This window comes from Dipodomys spectabilis, unplaced genomic scaffold, assembly GCF_019054845.1.
Source record: "Dipodomys spectabilis isolate Male_0828 unplaced genomic scaffold, ASM1905484v1 ptg000173l, whole genome shotgun sequence".
NCBI lineage: Eukaryota > Metazoa > Chordata > Mammalia > Rodentia > Heteromyidae > Dipodomys > Dipodomys spectabilis.
In genome coordinates, this window is record NW_024870850.1 from 8,432,981 (window position 1) to 8,454,826 (window position 21,846).

Consider the following 21,846-nt stretch of genomic DNA (forward strand, 5'->3'; position numbering starts at 1 on the left):
GGAGACTGTCTTTTTCCTCAGATAATGTCCTTATTGGTGATGATGATAATGATGATATTATTATTATTATTATTGTCAGTAGTGGGGCATAAACTCTGGTCCTGGGCACTGTCCCTGTGCTCTTCAGCTCAAGGCAAGCTCTTTACCACTTGACCCACAGCGCCACTTACGGTTCTCTAGTGGTTTCTTGGACATTAGAGTCTCATGGGCTTTTCTGCTCCAGCTGACTTTGAACCATGATCCCTAGATCGCAGCCTCCTGAGTACCTAGAATTACAAGTGTTAGCCATAGGCATCCGGCTCTAATTGCTGTTTTTGCCAACTAGTATCTCAAACATTCCATTTACTTCAGATACAGACCTAATCTTCATATATTTCATACACAGACCTACTTCAAGGTAACCAATAACTTGGTGTGGGAACTAGAGAAGCTCTATGGCCTAGATATAAGTGCTTCTCATGTATCCACAAATGACAGACAGGAGAAGCCAGCTCACTCCCTCTCTATCTCAGAACAGCAATCTAGTGTTCTTTATTCAAATTCTGGTTCAGGAACTCTCCAAATTCTCATTATCTTCCTAATGATCCAAATTCTAATTCCATCCTCTTTGAAGACAGGCTCCAAACATATTACTGTGTGTACAGAAAACCATTCAATTCAACAAAGTATTGAGATTTCAACTTAATCCTTTGTAATACATGTTTACATACCTGAATCTCTGTGGCCTCTGTGCAGGTTCAACTAAGGAAATGCCAATTAGTTCTGTCTCTGACCCTCACAGTTGAGGAAATCAACACAATCCCAATCTGCTACCCAACATGACACTAGGGTTTGAGATCTATATTTCACATTATGTAGAAACTGGTGTGTTAGAGAATCCATTAACCTTGCTGTCTGGGAAAAATAAAAATCGTCCTAATTGCACCTGCAGGAGAGACAGCAAAGATTTAGCAGTACTCACAAGAACTTCAAGCACATCTGACCCAATCTTGACACTTCTGGACCTCTACAAGCTTCCACAGGTGAGTATGGAAGGGGAGGGCAGATGTGAAGCTAAGTCCACCTTGAACCTGTCCTCAATAGTTTGAAGAAGTGGAAAAAAGAGGTGGTATTATGAGCCTCACATACTGAACGGCCTCAAAGGAAAAAATCCCCACATTGGATGGGGCATCCACATTATGTTTGTTGGAAGAGATAAAAGGAGACTTTATAAGAGAGCAAAGAGTGAGCCCAGGCTCTGATCCTGATCCATACAATTTTACAAAAATCTTGGAGCATGAGAGGTGATATTACAAGTGGATTAAGCAAGCCAGGCACTGGTGGCTCATGCCTGTAATCCTAGCTACTCAGGAGGCTGAAATCTGAGGATCGCGGTTCAAAGCCAGCCAGGGCAGGAAAGACAGTGAGACCCATATCTCCAAGAAACAACTAGAAAACTGGACATGGTGCTGAAGCTCAAGTGGTAGAGCGCTTGCCTTGAGCTTAAGAGGTGAAGGACAGTGCCCAGGCCCAGAGTTCAAGCCCCACAACTGACAAAAAAACAAGTGGGATAAGCAAACCTTCACTCCCACCACTGCAAGCGGTTGTTGGCTGCTCATCAGGACTGTGACCCTGACAATGACCATCCTCTTCCTGCTGTTGTGATTATTTTTCCCCCTTTAGTTAACCTATGGGTCTTTTGATCCTCTCCTGAGTGACCATGGACAGTTTGGTGCTGTCAATCAGATAGCTGCCAAGGACTCAGCTCTAGCCCTGGCCATAGTCTCCTTGATACTTCAATTTGGCTGGACCTGGGTGGGACTGCTCATAACCAAAGACAACTATGGTGTGTGGTTCCTCTCAGAATTGAGAGAGGAGATGGACAAGAATGTAGTCTGTCTTACCTTTGCGAATATGATCCTGACAAACAGCCCATCAGATTTATCAACTGATCAACCAAGACATCGCCAGATCATGGAATGCTCAACCAATGTGATAATCATTTACAGAGAAATTGAATTGCTACTAAGCTTTATTCTTAAATTGGGGATTTTTTAATTACAGGGAAAGTCTGGGTCATGAATTCACCCTATGATGACATGACCCTTAGCAAAAGATACTTCCTGCTAGACTCCTTCCACGCAACTCTCATCTTCTCTCACCACCATACAGACATTTCTGGGTTCACCAATTTTGACCCAAGAGATAACTATTCCAAGGACTCAGGAGATATTTCTCTTCCTAGGTTATGGATTTGGGCTGTTCAGTGCATACTGATTAAGTCTGATTATAGAAAATTGGGGCAGTCTTCATCCAATGCCACTGTGGCTTGGTGCAGGGACACACTTTTGATATGGTCGTGTCACAAGAAAGTTTCAATATCTACACCACCATGTATGCCGTGGCCCACGCCCTCCACGAGGTGCTTCTTCATCACATAGAAGAGCCACCAGCACACCATGAGCCACCAGGGGCATTTCTGTCCTCACAAGTAATGACTTTTATGTTAGGTGATATGTTCCAGGCATAGTGACTTTCTAGAATCTTTCATAGCTGATGGAATTAGGTAGTCTGCCTCCTTTAGGGAAAATACAAGATAAACTCGCCCTGCCATTCTCTCCATGATATGACTTGAAGAACACAGCATCTGTGATAAGGAAGTGCTATGTCTCCTGTCCTCATGCTCACTTTGTGTGATATAAGCTCTCAACTTTTCAATAGTCTAAATCCAAAATATCACTCTGGAGTAAGATGGCTGAGGAGAAGCTGGAGGCTGAAGAAGGTCTTTCATTGAAAGCAGTTTTAGTGTTGTTCCAGTGAACAGTCCTAGGCTGGAGAATCATACCAAGTGTGCCATCACAGTACAGAGAGTTTGGTCAGAGAGGAAAAATCCAGGTAGCTTGATCAAGAAGACAGATCTGATCACTTGACAGTAGGCACATCAGGGGTAGCGGTGGCAATGGTGGCGGCAGTTACCACTGCCACCATATCAACAGAGACGATCCAGGACAAAGGTACCAGACACGGTGTGTGAGCAGATCCTATTCACCAACAGTAAGAACTGACAAGGGCAGAAATTTTCATCCTGCTATTCGCAGACCAGAGACAGCCCAGGAACAGAGTCTGGCATGAGTAGAAGCAAGATAACCTCAATCCTTCTAATGGAGCAGCAGTGGGAAGGTAGGCCCTCCCCCACCACCGGATAATATCTCCATCTTTGTTACTGACAAATGCCCTGCCAGAGAAGCTAGCTCCAACTCAGGCCTTGAAAGAAAACCATAGGAGCCATTCAACAGGTCACAAGAACCTGACCTGACTTGCCAGGTTCAGCTCCATTCAGAGAGGGGAAGCTCCACTTCGGGAGAAGTGACTTTCTTCACTGGATAAACAGAGGCAGAGGCTGCCCCTCCCACTGCAGCCTAGTCAGCAGAAGGGGTAAAACACAAAGAATTAAAACTCAGTAAACATAAACCTTGAGAATGGCTCCAGGCTGGGCTTTAAGAGTGTCTTAGGAGCTAGCCCCTCAGGGAAAAGCTACTGATTGCTGTAGGCCTCAACCCTACCCAGAACCTAGCCTCAGCACAGCAACTCCAAGTTAGAGGAAACAGACATCTCCAGCTTTTCTGATACTCAAAGCAGAACTCCCTCCCACTCAACTACACTGGGAGGAGGATCACAAAGTCCTGGGGGAGGAACACCTTCTTTCTGCTTGCTCTAACAAGCTTAAGAAACCAATCAAGCCACAGGAAAACCAAACACCACAAGCCAACCAGAGACTCCACCAAGAGACTGGTTACAGACAGAGGGGAAATAAAAGATCTCCCCCTCCACCAAAAAAAAAAATCAAACAACTCTTTTTTCTACTTAATTTTTTTAATTTTCGAAAAAGTTTGTTTTTTTATCATTTTTTTCTTTCATAATTTTTATTTCAGGTGTGTGTGTGAAATCTCTTTTAACCATTTAGCCCTTTTTCCTTTCTTGTTTTGAGTGATTAATTGCTAGTCTGCTGATTCCCCAATATATAGCTGTCATCTATTCTTAGACCTTATTCCTCATTGTGTACAGAATTAATCCAGGAATTTACTAATCAATTTACAATCTCTTAGGCTTAACTTCTTTAATACTTGTATTATTCCTTTAGAATTATAAAATATTTAGGTGTTCCATTTTTCAAATTTTTATTTTTTCATTTTTCCTTCTCATCTCTCTCCTCCTCTCATCCTATCCCTTTCTTCAACAATATCATTTCTTTATTCTTCCATAATTTTAAGTATTTCAATATTTAAATTTTTGTTTTTCTTATTTCTTTTTTTCTCTCTCTCCTTTCATTAAGTCCTATCCATTCCCTCTCTGAGATTAGGATTTGGTAAAATTTACTCTTTCCTTTTACCTCACCATATTCTTCTAATCCTATTTTTCCTCACAATTCTCCCTAAACCTATTAAGGTCTGGTCATCTGAATCTTTCTTTGATGTCCTAAGCCCATTAATCCATTGTTGTTTGATGATGAATAGATTGTATCTGTTGAACTAGATTGTATCGGCAGCCGTTTTAATGTGTAACTACAGGACTCTGGTTGATGCTTGCCTTAAAATAGTGTTCTAGCACAAAATTGGTGTTACTTTCTTACCAAATGGACAGAACAAGCCGGAGAAAGACAAGAAAAATGGCAAGTCCGGGTATCTCAACTCCCATTCATGATAATGAGGTGACAGAACATTTAATGAAAAATCCAGAAGAGAGTTCCCAAAAAGCTCTACAAACACTACTGGTAAACATGGTGAATGAAAGGTATGAAAATGTGTAGAGGATTCAGTGTGACCATTATAGGAAGCAAGGTGAGGGCAACCAAAGATTAATATGGGAACTTCACGAGCATGATAAGGTTAACCAAAAATTAATACAGAAATCTCATGAGCATAAGGAAGCTAATCAAAGATTACTATAGGAATTGGATGGCAGGCTGAGAACAACCAAAGAGAAAGACAGGAATTGCATGAGCAGGCTGAGAACAGTCAAAGAAAAATACATGAATTGTATGAGCATGAGGAAGCTAATCAAAGAGTAAGACAGGAATTGTGTGAGCAGGATGAGAATAGACAAAGATCAATAGAGGTATACATGGAATCCATAAACAGACAGCTGAAGGAATCCAGACAGACCACAAAGGGAATGCTAAATGGAGCCCGACAGAAGGAATCAACTAAGTGATTTGAGAATAAACACTGAACACTAAATTAAGGAAGTAAAGAAGTTCATACAATATCTAAAACAAAGCTCCCACAAGGAATTTGAAGCCATCAAAGCCAAACAATTAGAAGGTAAGAAAATTAAAAAACCAAGTAGAAAGTCTTGACAGTAGGTTAGACCATGCAGAAGTTGGAATCTCAGAGATTGGAGACAGCCAAGATATTATAGAGAGAGAGCATACAATTATCCAAGACAAATTCAAGAAATATGATAGATTGATTCAATATTTGTAGACACCATCAGAAGTCTTAATCTGAGAATAATAGATGTAGAGGAGCAACTAGAGACAGAAGTTAAAGATCTAGGAAATTTATTTAACAGGATCCCATCCGGGAACTTCCCAAACATGCAAAAAGATAGGCCTGTTCAGATACAAGAAGCTTTTAGAACCCCAAATATACCAGACCTGAACAGGACATCCCACCATCACATTATAATCTGCACAGGATCGATTCAGCTCAAGGAAAGGATTTTTAAAGCTTTCAAGGTGAAAAGATCAATCACATATAAAGGGAAAACAATTAGAATCACCTCAAATTTTTCAGCAGAGACAATTGAAGCAAGAAGAGGCTAGAATGATGTATACCGCACCCTAGAGACAAACAACTATCAACCAAGAATGCTGTACCCAGCTAAACTCTCCTTCATAATGAAGGTCAAATGAAAATCTTCCATAGCAAAGAAAAACTGAGACAATTGATCCCCACCAAACCAGCCCTACAAAAGATACTTAAAGATGTCCTACACATAGAAAACCAACAAGACCACAATAAAGGCCAAGAAACTGCACCCAAACTGAGAATCCAAGAACTATGTGAAGAACCAAGTTGTCGCAGCTGCTAAGAAGGTAGATAACATGGCAGAACCACCAAACAGCTCTCAGTCCTAAGTCTCAACATTAATGGACTTAACTCTTCAATTAAGCAGCATAGACTGCCTACTTGGATTAAAAAGGAAGATCCTTCTATATACTGCTTTCAGGTGTCACACTGTCCCAACTAAAACAAACATATTATGAAAGTGAAAGGCTGGAATAAAATCTACCAAGCAAAGGCCCCCATAAACATGTGGGAGTAGGGATCCTAATATCACATAAAATAGACTTCAAATTAAAATTAGTGAGAAGAGAAAAAGTAGTTCACTACATACTAATTAAAGAATCTCTCCTTCAGGAGGATATAGCAATTCTAAATATCTATTCACCAAACAACAGAGCACCCTAATTTATCCAAGAAACACTACTTTCTCTCAAATCTCACATAGATACAAAGGCATTAAGTGTTGAGGTCTTTAACACACCACTATCCTCACTAGTTAGATCAACTCAGCAAATCTCAAAAGTGAATCCGCAAATCTAAACAGCTGCATAGATCAACTAGATTTAACAGATTTCTACCAAATACTTCACCATGCAGCATCAGATTATACATTCTTCTCAGCAGCACACAGAAGATTTTCCAAAATACACCACATTTTAGGTCACAAAACAAACTGGTACAAATTCAGAAACATTGAAGTTATGGCCTGCATGCTCTCAGACAAGGGAATAAAATCACAACTCAACACCAAAAGCCACCATAGAAGGTCCTGTAACACATGGAGGCTGAACAACACACTGTTTAATCACCAGTGGATCATTGAAGAGATTAGAAAGGAAAGTCAAATGTTCATGATATTCAACAAAAATGAACACACAAATAGTTCCTCTGGGACACAGCAAAAGAAGTACTCATAAGCAAGTTTATAGCTCTGATTTCCTACATCAACAAATTGGAGACATCTGAAACCAACAATTTAATGAGACATCTGAACTTCCTTGAGAAAGAGCAGCAAGATAAACCCCAATCCAATAGACAGGAAGAAATAATTACAACTAAATCAAATTAAACTAATTAGATTCCAAGAAAAACATAGAAGGAATCAACAAACAATGAGTTCGATCCTTGAACAAATAAAAAGAAATTGACAGACCCTGAGAAATCTTATCAGAAAAAGAACACACCCAAATAAACAAACTCAGATATGAGGATGGAAGCATCACCACAGAAACCACCAAGATTCAGAACATTATAAGGGAATATTTCTCAAACCCTTAAGATAATAATTTTGAGAATCTGGAAGAAATGGACAATTTCTTAGCAAAACGCGATATGCCCAAAAACAAACCAACATGAGTTAAACCAACTAAAAAGACACAAATCAAGCCTTGAAATAGAGCAATAAGAGACCTCCCATCAAAGAAAAACCCAGGACTGGAAAATTTACAGCAGAATTATACAAGGCTTTCAAAGCAGAACTGACACCAATATTCCTTCAAATCTCCAATGAAATTGAAAGAGAAAGTTCACTACAGAACACATTCTATGAAGCCATAACCCTCATCTCAAAACCAGGCAGGTACTCATCATAAAAAGAGAACTATTGAAGCGTTTTTTGATGAACGTCGATGCAAAACTTCTCCACAAAATCTTGGCCAAACGAAATATTCTTAATAGAGACCCAAAAACACAACAAATCAAAGAGGGGTTGGACAAATGGGATTGCATGAAGTTGCAGAGCTTCTGCCTGGCAAACGACACAGCTATCAAGATCAATAGAAAGCCCACGGATTGGGAGATCTTCACTAGCCATACAACCGACAAGTGTCTCATATCTAAAATATACCTCGAACTCAAAAAATTAAATCCCCCAACAACAAATCCTCAAACAAACAACTATCCAATAAATAAGGGGGTAAAGACTTAAAGAGAAACGTCTCTGAAGAGGAAAGGATGGCCAATAGACACATGAAGAAATGCTAAACCTACCTAGCCATAAAAGAAATGCAAATCAAAACAAGATTAAGATACCACCTCACCCCACTGAGAATGGCAAAAATCAAGAACTCTAATAACAACAGATGCTAGAGGGCATGTGGACAGAAGGGAACCTTACTGCATTGTTGGTGGGAGTGTAAATTTGTTCAACCACTTTGGAAAATAGTATGGAGGTTCCTCAAAAGACTCCACGTAGAGCTCCCCTATGACCCAGCAATCCCACTTGGGGGCATTTACCCAAATGTTTACAAACAAGACCACACTAAAGCTACCAGCACAACTATGTTTATCGCAGCATTTTTTACTATAGCTAAGATATGGAACCAACCCAGATGCCCCTCAGTAGATGAATTAATCAAGAAAATGTGGTATATATACACAATGGCATTCTATGCCTCCATCAGAAAGAATGACATTGCACAATTTGTTAGGAAATGCAAAGTCTTGGATAAAAGTATGTTAAGTGAAGTAAGCCAAGCTCAAAGAAACATTGGTCCCATGGTTTCCCTTATTTGCAATATCTAGTATATATCTGAGTCAAGCAGAAAAGGTCAGATAAGATGATGTTAGGGAAATGAACCCTACGATATGTATTGAAATTTTTTTTTTCATGTGATTGTTTCTAAGGCATTTATAAGATTATTTCTTAGTTGCTTTGTATGTCCCTCCCCCACAGTATAACCCCTGCTTTCACTGTATTTGATGTCGGTATATTTTTTGGAGAGGAAAAGGAAAAACAATCGTTTAAATAGAGATACAGTTGGACCCATTGCAACAATGAGATATACAAGTCATTATGTCGAAAAGGAACTTCACAGCTTTGGTTGGGGGGGGGAGAATAGGATAGGGAGGACAGGGGGGTGGTCGATGGGAAGGGATGGGAAGGGGAAACAAAGGAGGAGGCTACAATGATTGATAAGAAATGTACTCATTATCTCACCCATGTAATTGTAAACCCTCTGTATAATATTTTCACAATAAAAAAAAAAAAACTTGGCCAATCAACTTCAACAATTCATCCATAAGATCATAAACCGAGATCGAACAGGATCAATTTCAGGGATGCAAAGATGGTTCAATATATGCAAATCAACTAATGTAATCTATCACACAAAAAACAGCAAGGATAAGATCCACATGGCTATTTCAATAGACGCAGAAATAGCATTTAACAAGATCCAATACCCCTTTATGATGAAGGCTCTGGAAAGACTACGAATCCAGGGAACATTCCTCAATACAATAAAGGCTGTATATAACAAATCTACAACCAGAATTATACTTAATGCTGAAAAACTAAAGCCTTTTTCTCTTAACTTAGGAAGGAGACAAAGATGGCCACTCTCTCCATTTCTCTTCACTTTAGTATTAGAATGCCTAGCTACAGCAATGAGACAAGATGCAATCATAAAAGGGATCCAAATAGGAAAGAAGAAGTAAAACATGACATGATCTTGTATTTAAAGAATCCCATGGACTCCAATCCCAAATTACTCAAGCTGATTTGAAACTTTGACAAACTAGCAGGGTACATACTTAACCCTCAAAAATCAATGGCTTTTCTGTATGCCAACAATGAGAAGCGTAGGGCTGAAATCAGGAAAGAAACTCGTTTGTAATATCCCTACACACAAGAAATGACTAGGAATTAATTAAAGAAGTGAAGGACCTCTATGATGAAAACTAAAAACCTGAAAAAGGATTCAAAGCAGAACTTAGAAAGTGGATAAACCTCCCATGCTCCGATATTGGAAGGATCACCATCTTGAAAAAGGCAATACTTCCCAAGGCTATTTACAAATTCATTGTGATACCTATCAATATTCCAACCTCATTCTTCAAGGATATAGAAGAAGCAATCCAAATATTCATATGGAACAATAAAAGACCCCGAATAGCACAAACGATCCTGAACAGAAAGAACAGTGCTGGAGGAATATCAATACCAAATTTCAAACTCTACTCCAAATCCATAATATCAAAGCAGCTTGGTACTGGCACAAGAAATGACCAGAGGAACAATGGAATCGAATTGAAAACTCAGAAACCAACTCACAAACCTATAGCCACCTAAACTTCGATAAGTTAGCTAAAAAAATAGAATGGAAGAAAGACACCCTCTTAAGTAAATGGTGCTGGCAAAATTGGTTAATCAACTACAGAAAACTAAAGCTATATTCTTATATATCACCCTGCATCAGAATCAACTCCAAATGGATCAAAGAACTCGAAGTCAAAGCAGACACCCTGAAAACATTACAGGATGGAATAGGAGAAACCCTAGGTCTCCTTAGCACAAGCTGAAATTTTCATAATAGAGACCCAGAAATACAACAAATCAAAGAAAGGTTGGACAAATGGGATCCCATGAAATTCTGCGTGGCAAAGGACATAGCTAGCAAGGTCAATAGAAAGCCCAGGGATTGGGAGAATATCTTCACTAGCCATACAATGGACAAGGGTATCATATCTAAAATATACTTGGAACTCAAAACCTGCATCTCCCCACAACAAATGCTCAAAGAAACAACTTCCTGATAAATAAGTTGGCCAAAGACTTAAAGAGAAACTTCTCTGAAGAGGAAATAAGAATGCCAATAGACACAGGAAGAAATGCTCAACCTCTCTAGCCATAAAAGAAATACAAATCCAAACAACATTGAGATTCTACCTCACCCCAGTTAGAATGGCTATAATCAAGAACTCTAATAACAACAGATTCTGGAGGGGATGTGGATATAAAGGAACCCTACTACATTGTTGGTGGGAGTGTAAATTGGTTCAACCACTTTGGAAAGTAGTACAGCGGCTCCTCAAAAGACTCCACATAGAGCTCCTCTATGACCCAGCAATCCCACTGTCGGGCATTTACCTGAATGATCACATACAAGACAATACTAAAGCTACCAGCACAAGTATGTTTTTTGCAGCATTATTTACCATAGCTAAGACATGGAACAAACCCACATGCCTCTCAGTAGATGAATAGAACAAGAAAATGTGGTATATATACACAATGGAAGTCTATGCCTCCATCAGAAAGAATGACATTGCCCCATTTGTTTAGGAAATGGAAAGACTTGGAAAAAATTATATCAATTGAAGTAAACCAGGCCCAAAGAAACATATGTCCCATAGTTTCCCTTATTTGCAATAACTAGTATAGGTCTTGGACAAGTAGAAAATATCAAAAGCTATGTACATATGACAAGATAAGATGATGTTAAGCAAAATGAACTCCAGGATAGGGACAAAAGTGGTTTTTTCTTTCTTCCTATTGTTTCTAACATATTTATAAGGTATCATGTGATTTTTTTGTTGCTTTCTGTGTTCCTCCCCCACACTATAACCCCTTTTTTCACTGTATTTGAACTTGGTATAATTCACGGAGGGGAAGGGTAAAAACAAAATGTTTAAATAGGGATGTAGGTTGACCCTTTGCAGTAATGACATGTAGAACACTATGGTGAAAAGCAAACGTTACAATTTATGGGGCGTTGGGAGTAGAGGGGTACAGTTGTGGAGATGGGAGGAAAGGGATGATAGGGGAAAAACAAAGGAGGAGGCAAAAATACTTGATAAGAAATGTGTTCATTACCTTCCTCATGTGACTGTTACCCCTCTGACCAGTATTTTCACAATTAAAAAAACCTATTTAAAAAATTCAAAATCTCCTTGTTACTCATTATAATAATAGGTCAAGGTGGACTACTTGCTTGAAAACCTAAGATTATCTGAGCACAACTGTCCCATACCTGTGGATCACTCAAGGCTAAGTACTTAGGAGGCTGGGATCTGAAGATTTCAGTTCAAAGCCAAGCCAGACAGGGAAGTGTATGTGACACTTATCTCCAGTTAAGCACTAAAAAGCCAGAAGTGGAGCTGTGACTCCTATGGAAAAGTGCTAGCCTAGAGAAAGAATAAAATTAAAGGAAGTACCCAGGCCCTCAGTTCAAGCCCCATGACAGGCACACACAATAAACTTAGTCTTGCTTGAGATAATCATTCCTAGGTGTCATAAATGTTCTGATTCTACTTAGTTTATTGTTTATCTATTTTCAGACTGAATCTCTGATTCAGGTTATGTATGGTTCATTGAAGAGAGGCAGTTAAGGTCTAACTTATCATAATTCATTATTTAGGCAGATGTAGCTGGAGTTTTAATTTTTTTGTTGTTGGTCGAGGGGCCTGAACTCAGGGCCTGGGTGCTTTTCCTCAGCTCTTCAGCTGTAGACTAGCGCTCTACCACTTACTTGGATCACAGTGCCACTTCCGGCTTTTTCTGTTTATGTGTTGTGAGGAATCGACCCAAGGCCTCATGAATGCAAGACAAGCACTCTACCACTGAGCCACCTTCCCTGCCCCCAGCACTTTAGTCTTCTACAGGCTTGCATCTGCTCCACTTGATTAGATTCCTATGTGTGTGTGAACTGTGTGGTGGGAATGAAAGCTAATCAGAACTTGTCCATGATATTGCATTACTGTGGTCAATCTGGAAAGCACTTCAACATAGGGTAATGTGTGTCTTTTAGCTGCATCCTTTTTGAAGCAGATCCAATTTACCAATCCTGTCAGAGAACCAGTGGTTTTGGTTTTGGGGGAAGGGAAATTGGGGGCAGAGTGTGACATTCTGAGGATTTGGAATTTTCCAGAAGGTCTAGGACAAAGGGTGAAAGTTGACAAGTTTTCTCCATCAAAGCCACATGTTCAGTGATTGATTTTGTTTGAAATTCTGATAGAGTGACCCATAGGCATTACCAAAGTGGGAATGTCCATTTGTTTCGCTGTCTTCTTTTGAAGTTTTTGTTATTATTGAGTAGGTATAGAAAAAGCTTACAGTTCCCTAAATCAGACTGTGAGTACAATGATTGTTGACAATGTCACAGCATCCTAATTTCTCGCCCAGAGTTGGTTATTTCTGACTAGAATGACATGATCTCTGTATAAAAAAGCAATAATAATCTTAAGGGATGTAGATGAATGAATAACTCTGTATTTGATGTAGCTTACCATTTTTTCCTAATCTATGCTACTCCATTTTCCCCTAAATGACTTCATTCCCTTTCAATTAGGGAAGTAGATGGACAAACTTTAAGCTTGAGTTTTTGAATTGCTGGCATCCATTAACCAGGCCTCATTTCCCCCTAGTCTATCATGCCTCAGTACGGCATCCTCAGTCTATTGCAATCAAGACCAAACAACTAATGCAAATCAAAACATCATTGAGATACCACTTCACCCCAGTTAGAATGGCTACAGTCAAGAACTCTAATTACAACAGATGCTAGAGGGAATGTGGACAGAAGGAAAACTTACTGCATTATTGGTGGAACTGTAAACTTGTTCAACCACTTTGGAAAGCAGTATGGAGGTTCCTCAAAAGACTCCACATAGAGGTCCACTATGACCCAGCAATCCCACTTTGGGGCATTAACCCAAATGTTCACAAACAAGACCACACTAAAGCTACCAGCACAACTATGTTTATTGCAGCATTATTTACCATAGCTAACATATGGAACCAACCTAGATACCACTTAGTAGATGAATGGATCAAGAAAATTTGGTATATATACACAATGGAATTCTATGCATCCACCAGAAAAAATGACATTGCCCATTTGTTAGGAAATTGAAAGATTTGGAAAAAATTATATTAATAGAAGTAAGCCAGGCCAAAGAAACATATGTCCCTGGTTTCCCTTATTTGCAATAATCAGTATTTGCCTGAGTCAAGCAGAAAAGGTCAGATAAGTTGATGTCAGGGAAATGAACCCTAAGATATGTATTTAAAATGCTTTTTTTCTTTCATGTGATTGTTTCTAAGGCATTTATAAGATTATTTCTTTGTTGCTTTGTATGCTCCTCCCCCTTGCTATAACCCCTGCTTTCACTGTATTTGATGTTGGTATAATTTGTGGAGGGAAGGGGGAAAAACAAATCGTTTATATAGGGATACAGGTGGACCAATTGCAACAATGAGAGGTACAATTCATTATGTCCAAAACGAACTTTACAACTTTGGTGGGGGGGGGGGAGGATTGGGGGATCTGGTGGAGGATAGGAAGGGATGGGAAGGGAAAACAACAGAGGAGGCTACAATGCTTGATAAGAAATGTACTCATTATCTTGCCCATGTAATTGTAACCACTCTGTACAGTGTTTTCACAATAAAAAAAAGACCAGACCGCACTGGGTGAGCAGTACCATCCTCCCAGGGTGTATGTGGTAGAGGTGGCCTCATGGGCCAAGATTGCCCCAACCATATGCAATTAGTGATAGCTAGAGTAGATCTCAGATTCTCTGGTGGTAGATTACTTTCCCAGGTACTGAGGTGATTACAGAGCTCTGCCAGGGGCTGTTCTGGCTATGGGGTCATGTCACAATTCTGGTGCTATCACCTGGGCCACACTAAGCTGTGGGACAATATCACCATCTTGCTTCCCTGTCCTACCCATGAAAAGTGCGTAGGAGAACAAGGATGAGTCACAGCTGCATAGAAAGTTTTGTCAGGTAAGCCACAATCTTTGCACCGGTGGCAGACACCTGTAATCCTACCTACTTACAAGGCGGAGATCAGTGGATTATGGTTGAAAGCCAGCCCAGGCAGAAAAGTCTGTGAGTCTTTTATCTCCACAAAAACATAAGAAAACTGGTGGTGGAACTGTGGCTCAAGTGTTAAAGAGCTAGTCTTCACCTGAAGGATTCAGGGTCAGAGCCCAGGCCTAGAGTTCAAGCCACATAACCAACAACAAAAAAGCCACAGGGCATTTTTAGTGAATACTGCCATGCACTCAGGCTTAATATCCCATCCAGAAAGCCCAAACAGTCATGTGGATACACTGAGGCCTCACTCTAGCTTGTGCTGTTGTAGACCAATGCACACTGGATTCCTAGAGCAACCTAAGTTTCATACTGATTCCATCTTGAGCACAGTCCTTCTAGGGCAATGGTCCCTGAGATGATTCACTGCCCAACAAGACTGGGACTGAGCCAGGTGTTAACAGAGTCACACAGAAATAGTGATTTTACAAGGCTAAGCAGGAAGACAGGTGTCAGCCTACTCCACCCATGGTGGAAACTGATGCAAATGGCATTTGGTTCTGCCTCAGCGACCTTCCAACACCTCCTGAAAGATTCCAATGGAAGCTTGGATGCCAGAACCAAAGAGTGCCTCTAGTTTATTCTGGATGATTGGTCCAACCATGACATGCCTGACACAGGGTTCAAAGAAAAACCCTGGCCCACTCTTATGCTCTCTTCACTAGGAGGTTGTACCTCATACCTGCTGTCGTTCACAAGATTGGAGGAGGGAGGTTGTGGCACTGTCTTCCTTGTCTGTCCTAAACCAGTTCCAGAGGCACAATCTAAAGGTAGGGACACAAGAGTAGAGACTATAACCACTTCCCCAGCACTGGTCTCAGTGTATGGGGATGGTGCTGAGATTTAACTTTAATTCTCTCCCTCCCTGCAATGTTGGAGGGTTTCTGTCCATAATGAGCTACTAATGCTGTTGTATGGGAGGAACATGGAGATGGCTTCTTCCACCATTTCTCATTCATCCTTTCCTGTTGTTTTGTTCTAATAGAGAATAATCTCCGGTCCACACCACTTGACTCTCATATGTTCTTTGTTGGGTGGTGCAATCTTTATATTCTCTCTTTGTCAGCTGCCATCTTGCTCTGCTTCTGGGGAATCCTCTTGAATGATGACATTCTCTGAGTCAGCTTAGTGTGCCTCTACTACATGACATGAATTGTATTTCTTTGTTTTCTTTTTTTGCTAATTGTGGGGCCTGAACTCTGGGCCTGGTTGCTGTCTCTCAGCTCTTCAGCTCAAGGATAGCACTCTACCACTTGAGCCACAGCACCAATTCCATCTTTTTCTGATTATGTGTGCTGAAGAATAAAACCCAGGACCTCATACAAGGCAAGCATTTTACCAGTGAGCCACCTTCTTTGTTTTCTTTACTTTGCTCAGAAGGGAAGATTTACTTCTTTGCAGAAGCGTGCCTCATCGGCAAAAGTGTGGCAAGTAAGCACAGACACAAGGCAGCCTGCTTTCCTATTTACTCCTAACACAGCAGGCCCTGCATCCCTGCTGATATTGGTTGAACTCAGGTAGACAATCTGCTCTCAAACTAAATTCTGTTTCTTGAGAGTTTCTTCATATGCAAATTTTATTCTTTCCTTGCTCCTCTCTTCTTCTCTCACCATCATATAAACTCCTCTGGGTTCACCAATTTTATTCTGACAGAGACCTTGTGCAAGAACTCATGAGATAATTCCCTTCCCACATCATGGATTCAGTCTGTTTATAGCCTACTGATTAAGAGACTGAAGAGACTTGGGGCACTGTTCATACAATGCCACACTGCATTGGTTTCTGAGGCATATTTTTGACATGACCATGTCAGAAGAGAGTTACAACATCTATAATGCTGTGTATGCCATGGCCCACGCTGTCCACCAGATATTTCTTCATCACATGGAAGAGCCACGAGAGGACAATGCACAACCAAGGGCATTTCTCTCTTCACAGGTAATGGTATTGCTTTTGGGTGATCTGCTCTTGGCATGTAGACTTTCTATTGAAGGTTTCATAGCAGATAGTACTAAGTCATCCGGCTCCATTTTGGGAAATACAAGAGACACTGGGCCTATAGTGCTGACCATGAAATGACTGTAGAGCTATGAAGACAATCTCTTGAGGATCGCTGCATCCGTGACAAGGAAGTATCTGCACAAAGTATCTGCACAGAGATAGAAATGTCTGGAAGCCCAACAGATTATTCCATTTACAATGACTCAAAGAAAAGAGTGCTCACTGTTCTGTAGGTGCTTATGTAATGGCTGTTTTTGTTGGACAACTATGTATTCAACACAGGGGAGTTGATGAATTTTAGTACTACAAAGCTTCATGGAGAACCAAACAGCCTAACTAAATAAAGTGAATGGGTGTTAGACTACCATGTCAAATGTCTACATCACACTTTATGAAGTCTCTGATCACGTGCCCACTAGAGAAAAGGAAACTTCAAAACCAATAACTTTTTGCCCTTTATTAAGTATAAACTTACATTTTGGGGCTAATAATTAATAGGTAGTTGCCCTTATACATTCATCATACTCCAATAGTAAAGGAAGTTAGTATTAAGTCATTTCTAAGCAAAGAGGCTAAGGTACAAGGGACCTGTTGCTGGATTCTCAGCAAGATAAAATGACTGTTTACCTTGTCAAAGAGGACAATGTACCAGAAAGATTCTGATCTCATGTCTTTTGCCCATAAACAGTGAGCCCAATGCAAACACAGTTGTAACAGTTTGTGTTTAAACAGTCACAAGTTACATTAAAATTGCTCACACTTAGCTGAGTTCCAGTGCCTTAGGCCTGTAAACTTAGCTCCTCAGAGAGCTGATATATGAGGTTCATGGTTCCAAACCATCCTGGGAAGGAAAGTTCATGAGTCTTTTATCTCCAGTACCAACAAAAGTCAGAATGTATACATGGTTGAAGTGGCAGAGCACTCACTTTACACAAAAACAATGCTCAGAAACAACACCCAGACCCTGGCTTCAACTATCAGAACCAGCACCAAAAAAACAAAACCCATAAGAACATCAGCTCATTTTCATTTCTTTAGGTGGCCAAGATGGAAATTCACTGTGAAGTACAGAAAGGTGAAGCATATGAAATTAAAAGAACAACACAGAAGAAAGAGATCATAGCTTGGCAAAAATAGGAAATTCTGAATAGTATCATTGATGCTGGTATTGTTTTGTCAGTCTCAGGACTTGAACTCTGGGCCTGGGTGCTGTCCATGAGCTCTTCAGCTCAAGGAGAGTGCTCTACTACTTAAGCCATAGCACCAATTCTGGTTTTATGGTGATTATTTGGAGATAATAGTTTCAGAGACTTTCCTGCCTGGACTGGCACTGAATCACAATCCTCAGATCTCAGCCTGTGAGTAGCTAGGATTACAGGCGAAAGCCACGAGTATCCCACCATTGATGCTGTTTTGATAACTGAGGTCCAGGCCTTTAATACTGTTGCAATAGTTCCTTTTAAGTACTCAGAAAGAGTTTAAAATAATACATGTATTGTAGTTAGGGGAAGACTTCAACAGGAAACAGAGCCAGTACAGTGTAGGTAGAAAAAAAAACATTGGTTACCCATTCTGCTAACCAAACACAACTAAGGAGGTTTAAAACTTAGTGAACTGTGAACACAAGTGTGAAATAATTTTTACTGGCTACCCAAGGCAATTATGTTTTTATGTTTTAAGAGGTGATATTTCCAAGGCTTTTAATTAACATCATTACTTACTACGTAGAGCTGCATCTACCGTTAGACACAACTAAGGGGTAAAGAACCAAAGATCTTTTCAAGCTTGGAGCCCAAGGAAAGCTCAGCCTCAATCCTCAGGACTGACATACCAGGAGCTGGCCATTGCCAGCCTCTGTCTCAGAGGATAGAAGCGTGGAACCTATACCTCTCCAGGAGACACTCAAGTAAAGGAGAGAAAGGATGGGCTCATCATTGACTTCCATAGGACCTTGGTAAAATCAATTCCCAGAGCTCACAATGAGTCAATTTGTGCATCATATCGGTCCAAATCTCTAAGGACACCCAAATAGAAATGGAAGAAGAAGAGAAAAGAGAACAACAGAAACACTAGATTTTTGAGGGGATCTCTTTAGCCATGCTGGCAAAAGATAGTGTGTCCTTTCTTCCACTGCTTTATTTTCTACTTACATTTTTCAGATCCAGTGGTGTTCAATCACCTCTTAAGTGGACTAAATTACACATCATAAATGTGTTACTGTTTTACAATGAAATATGATAAAATAAACAAGACACAAGAAACAAAGCTTGGCTTCTTAATTTGTTATATAGTTTCTAAATGACTCTATATCCTGGCCGCATATATGGTGTATAAGCATGCACATCTAAGGGAAACTAAGAGGAGGGCAAAGAACTATAGGAAAATGGGTGAAAAAATACAGCAGAGGGGCCCATCAGCGGCATTGGTCATTGATGAAAGTGAACTAAGCAACTCAAGGCTGGTGATGGGAGGGAGGGAAAGAGAGAGAAAGAGGAAACAGCTGATACTGAGCAAAAGGAAAGAAATGTACATATCACGCGATTTGGGAGAAACCATTTTATTGTTAAACTCTGTAGAGTTCATAAGCTTTGTAGATGAAGACAATGACAAGATGCATTGTGAAGGTTAAAGTGTGTTAGTGACTTTAGCTAAGTATCACTATGCCACAATACTGTGAAATTTATGTAATTACTCTCAATAAAGAAAAAGTGTTACTGTTTTAAAGTACTCACTAAAACATTGAGTCATATGTATTAACTTTTCACATTCTTTTGGAAGTCTATTAGTAAATTCATTATTAATTTCAATATTATAAACGCAATTTTTTCAAGTCAGACATCAATGGCTACTTTAGAAGGCTTGGATCTGAGGATCACAATTCAAAATTAGCCTGGACAACAAAGTGTATGAGACTCCATCTTTAACTTACAAGTAAGAATACAGGACGCGTGGTATTTCTCAAATGGTAAAATGCCACTTGTGAATTACAAAGCCAAGAAAGGGAGTTTGGGTCCTGATTTCCATGGCTGGCACACACATACACACACACACACACACACGATTTTTTCCATAAATTAATTTTTTCCCTTATCTTCTCACCAACCAACTCTGAAAACCATCAATCCTGTCTTTAATTTTTTTAAAGCAAGTGATGTCTTTTCTCACAATGGTCTGTGGATGCCACTGTGGGCAGTGCCAATGATGCCAAAGGCTCAGCAGATACCAGGAAATAAAAAGGGGGAGAGCAAAAAATACCCAATATATTAAATAAAAACCAATCAAAGGAGGGACATGAAGGGTGGGAAGATGGGAGGGCAGGGATGGGAAGGGGATAAAAAGGAGGAGGCAAAAATGCTTGATAAGAAATGTACTCATTACCTTGCTCATGTAATTGCAACTCCTCTGTACGGTATTTTCACAATAAAAAAAAACATAATTTTTTTTTAAAAAAGAAAACCAACCAAATCTGCCTGAGCAGGAAAAAAATGAAAGGAGATGCCCATACATTGCAGGTGAGTCATCTCAACCCGGAGAGGGGCCAGAATAGCAGAAATAGGCTATGGATCCCACCCGTGCTCCCTAGACTTGCTGCTCAGATCTGCCTCGAGTTGGTGTTGCTGAACAAACCCTCAGACATGAACAAGGCCCTAGCCACATGCAGCCCCTCGTGCTCAAGGCCAAGGTCTCCTTCCTATGATGCTCACTGCCCCATGCCCCAGGGCATGCTGGGAGTATCCTTCCCCTTCCAGAGCAGGATCCTGAGCCCCATCTTCCCCAGAGGCGCCAAACCATGTGCAGGGGCTAAGCAGCTCAGACATGCTGCTTGTCATGTCTGGAGACCGCTTGATGCACCCCGTGGGGACTGCACCCTAGGTCGGTTGGCCTGGTAGGGGTGGATCTGGAAACTCCCAGAGGCAGAAGCCGCACTCCTGCACTAACAGGTGGTGAACAGCTCATGGACCAACCAGACTGGGTACTGTGATCTGGAAGTCTCTGCGTATGTTCCCAGGAGGTTCTGGCAATGTACTGGTAGCTTCCACCAGCCAAAGGGATAGAAGGTAGAAATTTTCTAACTGGCTTTGAGACCATCCAAAGCTAAGAATATTGCCTTGAGTTTTATGGTTTTCTTATTTTTCTTCTCTTATTTTGCCACTTCTTGCCAAAATTAACTCATCCAAACTCATATTTGCCTTCTTTCCCCATCCCCCCAGGATTCTTTTGATAAAACAATCATGCAGTGTGTGTTCAGATTTTCTATTTTCTTATAGATATGGGTCAGATAGATAATGTGCAGTTTGCTCTACATACGTATTTTCCCATTGTGGTTTCCTTTAAGGGACAAAGAAAAAAAGTAGAAATTACATTTAAATTTTCCTGGCTTTGGTTAGATATTTACTTCAATGTAAAACCTAATTTACGTTACTCGATCCTTTTTTTTTTTTTTTTTTTTGGTCGGTCATAGGGCTTGAACTCTGAGCCTAGGCTCTGTCCCTCAGTTCTTCAGCTCAAGGCAAGCAATCTACCACTTGAGCCACAGCACCACTCCTAGTTTTCTGAGTGGTTTATTGGAGATAAGAGTCTCAGGAAGTTTTTTGCCACTGCTAGCTTTGAACCGTGATCCTCAAATCTCTGCCTCCTGAGTAGCTAGGATTATGGGTTTGAGCCATGGGCTCTCAGCTATAGCTCAATTCTTTTATTATTATTATTATTGCTCAATTCTTTACACACCAAAATGCCAATATATGAGTGTTTTTAACTAAAAGTTGCTTTCCTTCAAATATTACCTGAAGAAAGTTACAAGAGTGATATGTAAAGTGATGCAATCAGCTGCATTTTGAAAACACCAAGAGATGGTCTGAGATCCCTCAAGTTTGTTAAGTTTGGACTCTTCATGCAATGTCAGTCTACATGTGATTCTCCTGTTCTCCCTGCTTTAAAACCAAATGGGAAATATCAATTTACAACCAGTTTGTCTAAGGATTACTACTTTACATCTTTAAAAATGTCATTTTGAGATCAAATGTTTTCAAAGAGTTAATTAAACATGTAATTTTTAAAAACTCAGTAAGGAATCCAGGTGCCAGTGATTCACACCTGTAATCCTAGCTACTCAGGAGGTTGAGATCTGAGGATCAGGGTACAAAGCCAGCCCAGGCAGGAAACTTCATACAACACTTATCTCCAATTAACCACCAGA

At 40.2% G+C, this 21,846-nt stretch overlaps 1 protein-coding gene and 1 non-coding gene across 2 annotated transcripts in view; both read left to right on the top strand.

The window, feature by feature from the left end:
• The first annotated feature begins 818 nt into the window (after positions 1-818).
• LOC122119602 (vomeronasal type-2 receptor 116-like) overlaps positions 819-21,846 on the top strand; it is a 37,721-nt gene continuing 16,693 nt past the window's right edge. The window contains exons 1-3 of the mRNA XM_042693611.1: positions 819-1,022; positions 1,663-1,825; positions 2,044-2,224. Coding sequence (XP_042549545.1) covers positions 819-1,022; positions 1,663-1,825; positions 2,044-2,224 — 548 coding nt within the window. The remainder of the gene's footprint in view (positions 1,023-1,662; positions 1,826-2,043; positions 2,225-21,846) is intronic.
• Positions 19,793-19,878, top strand: LOC122119996. Its single transcript, XR_006149618.1, has one exon. It is a non-coding gene; the product is annotated as a small nucleolar RNA SNORD35 (small nucleolar RNA).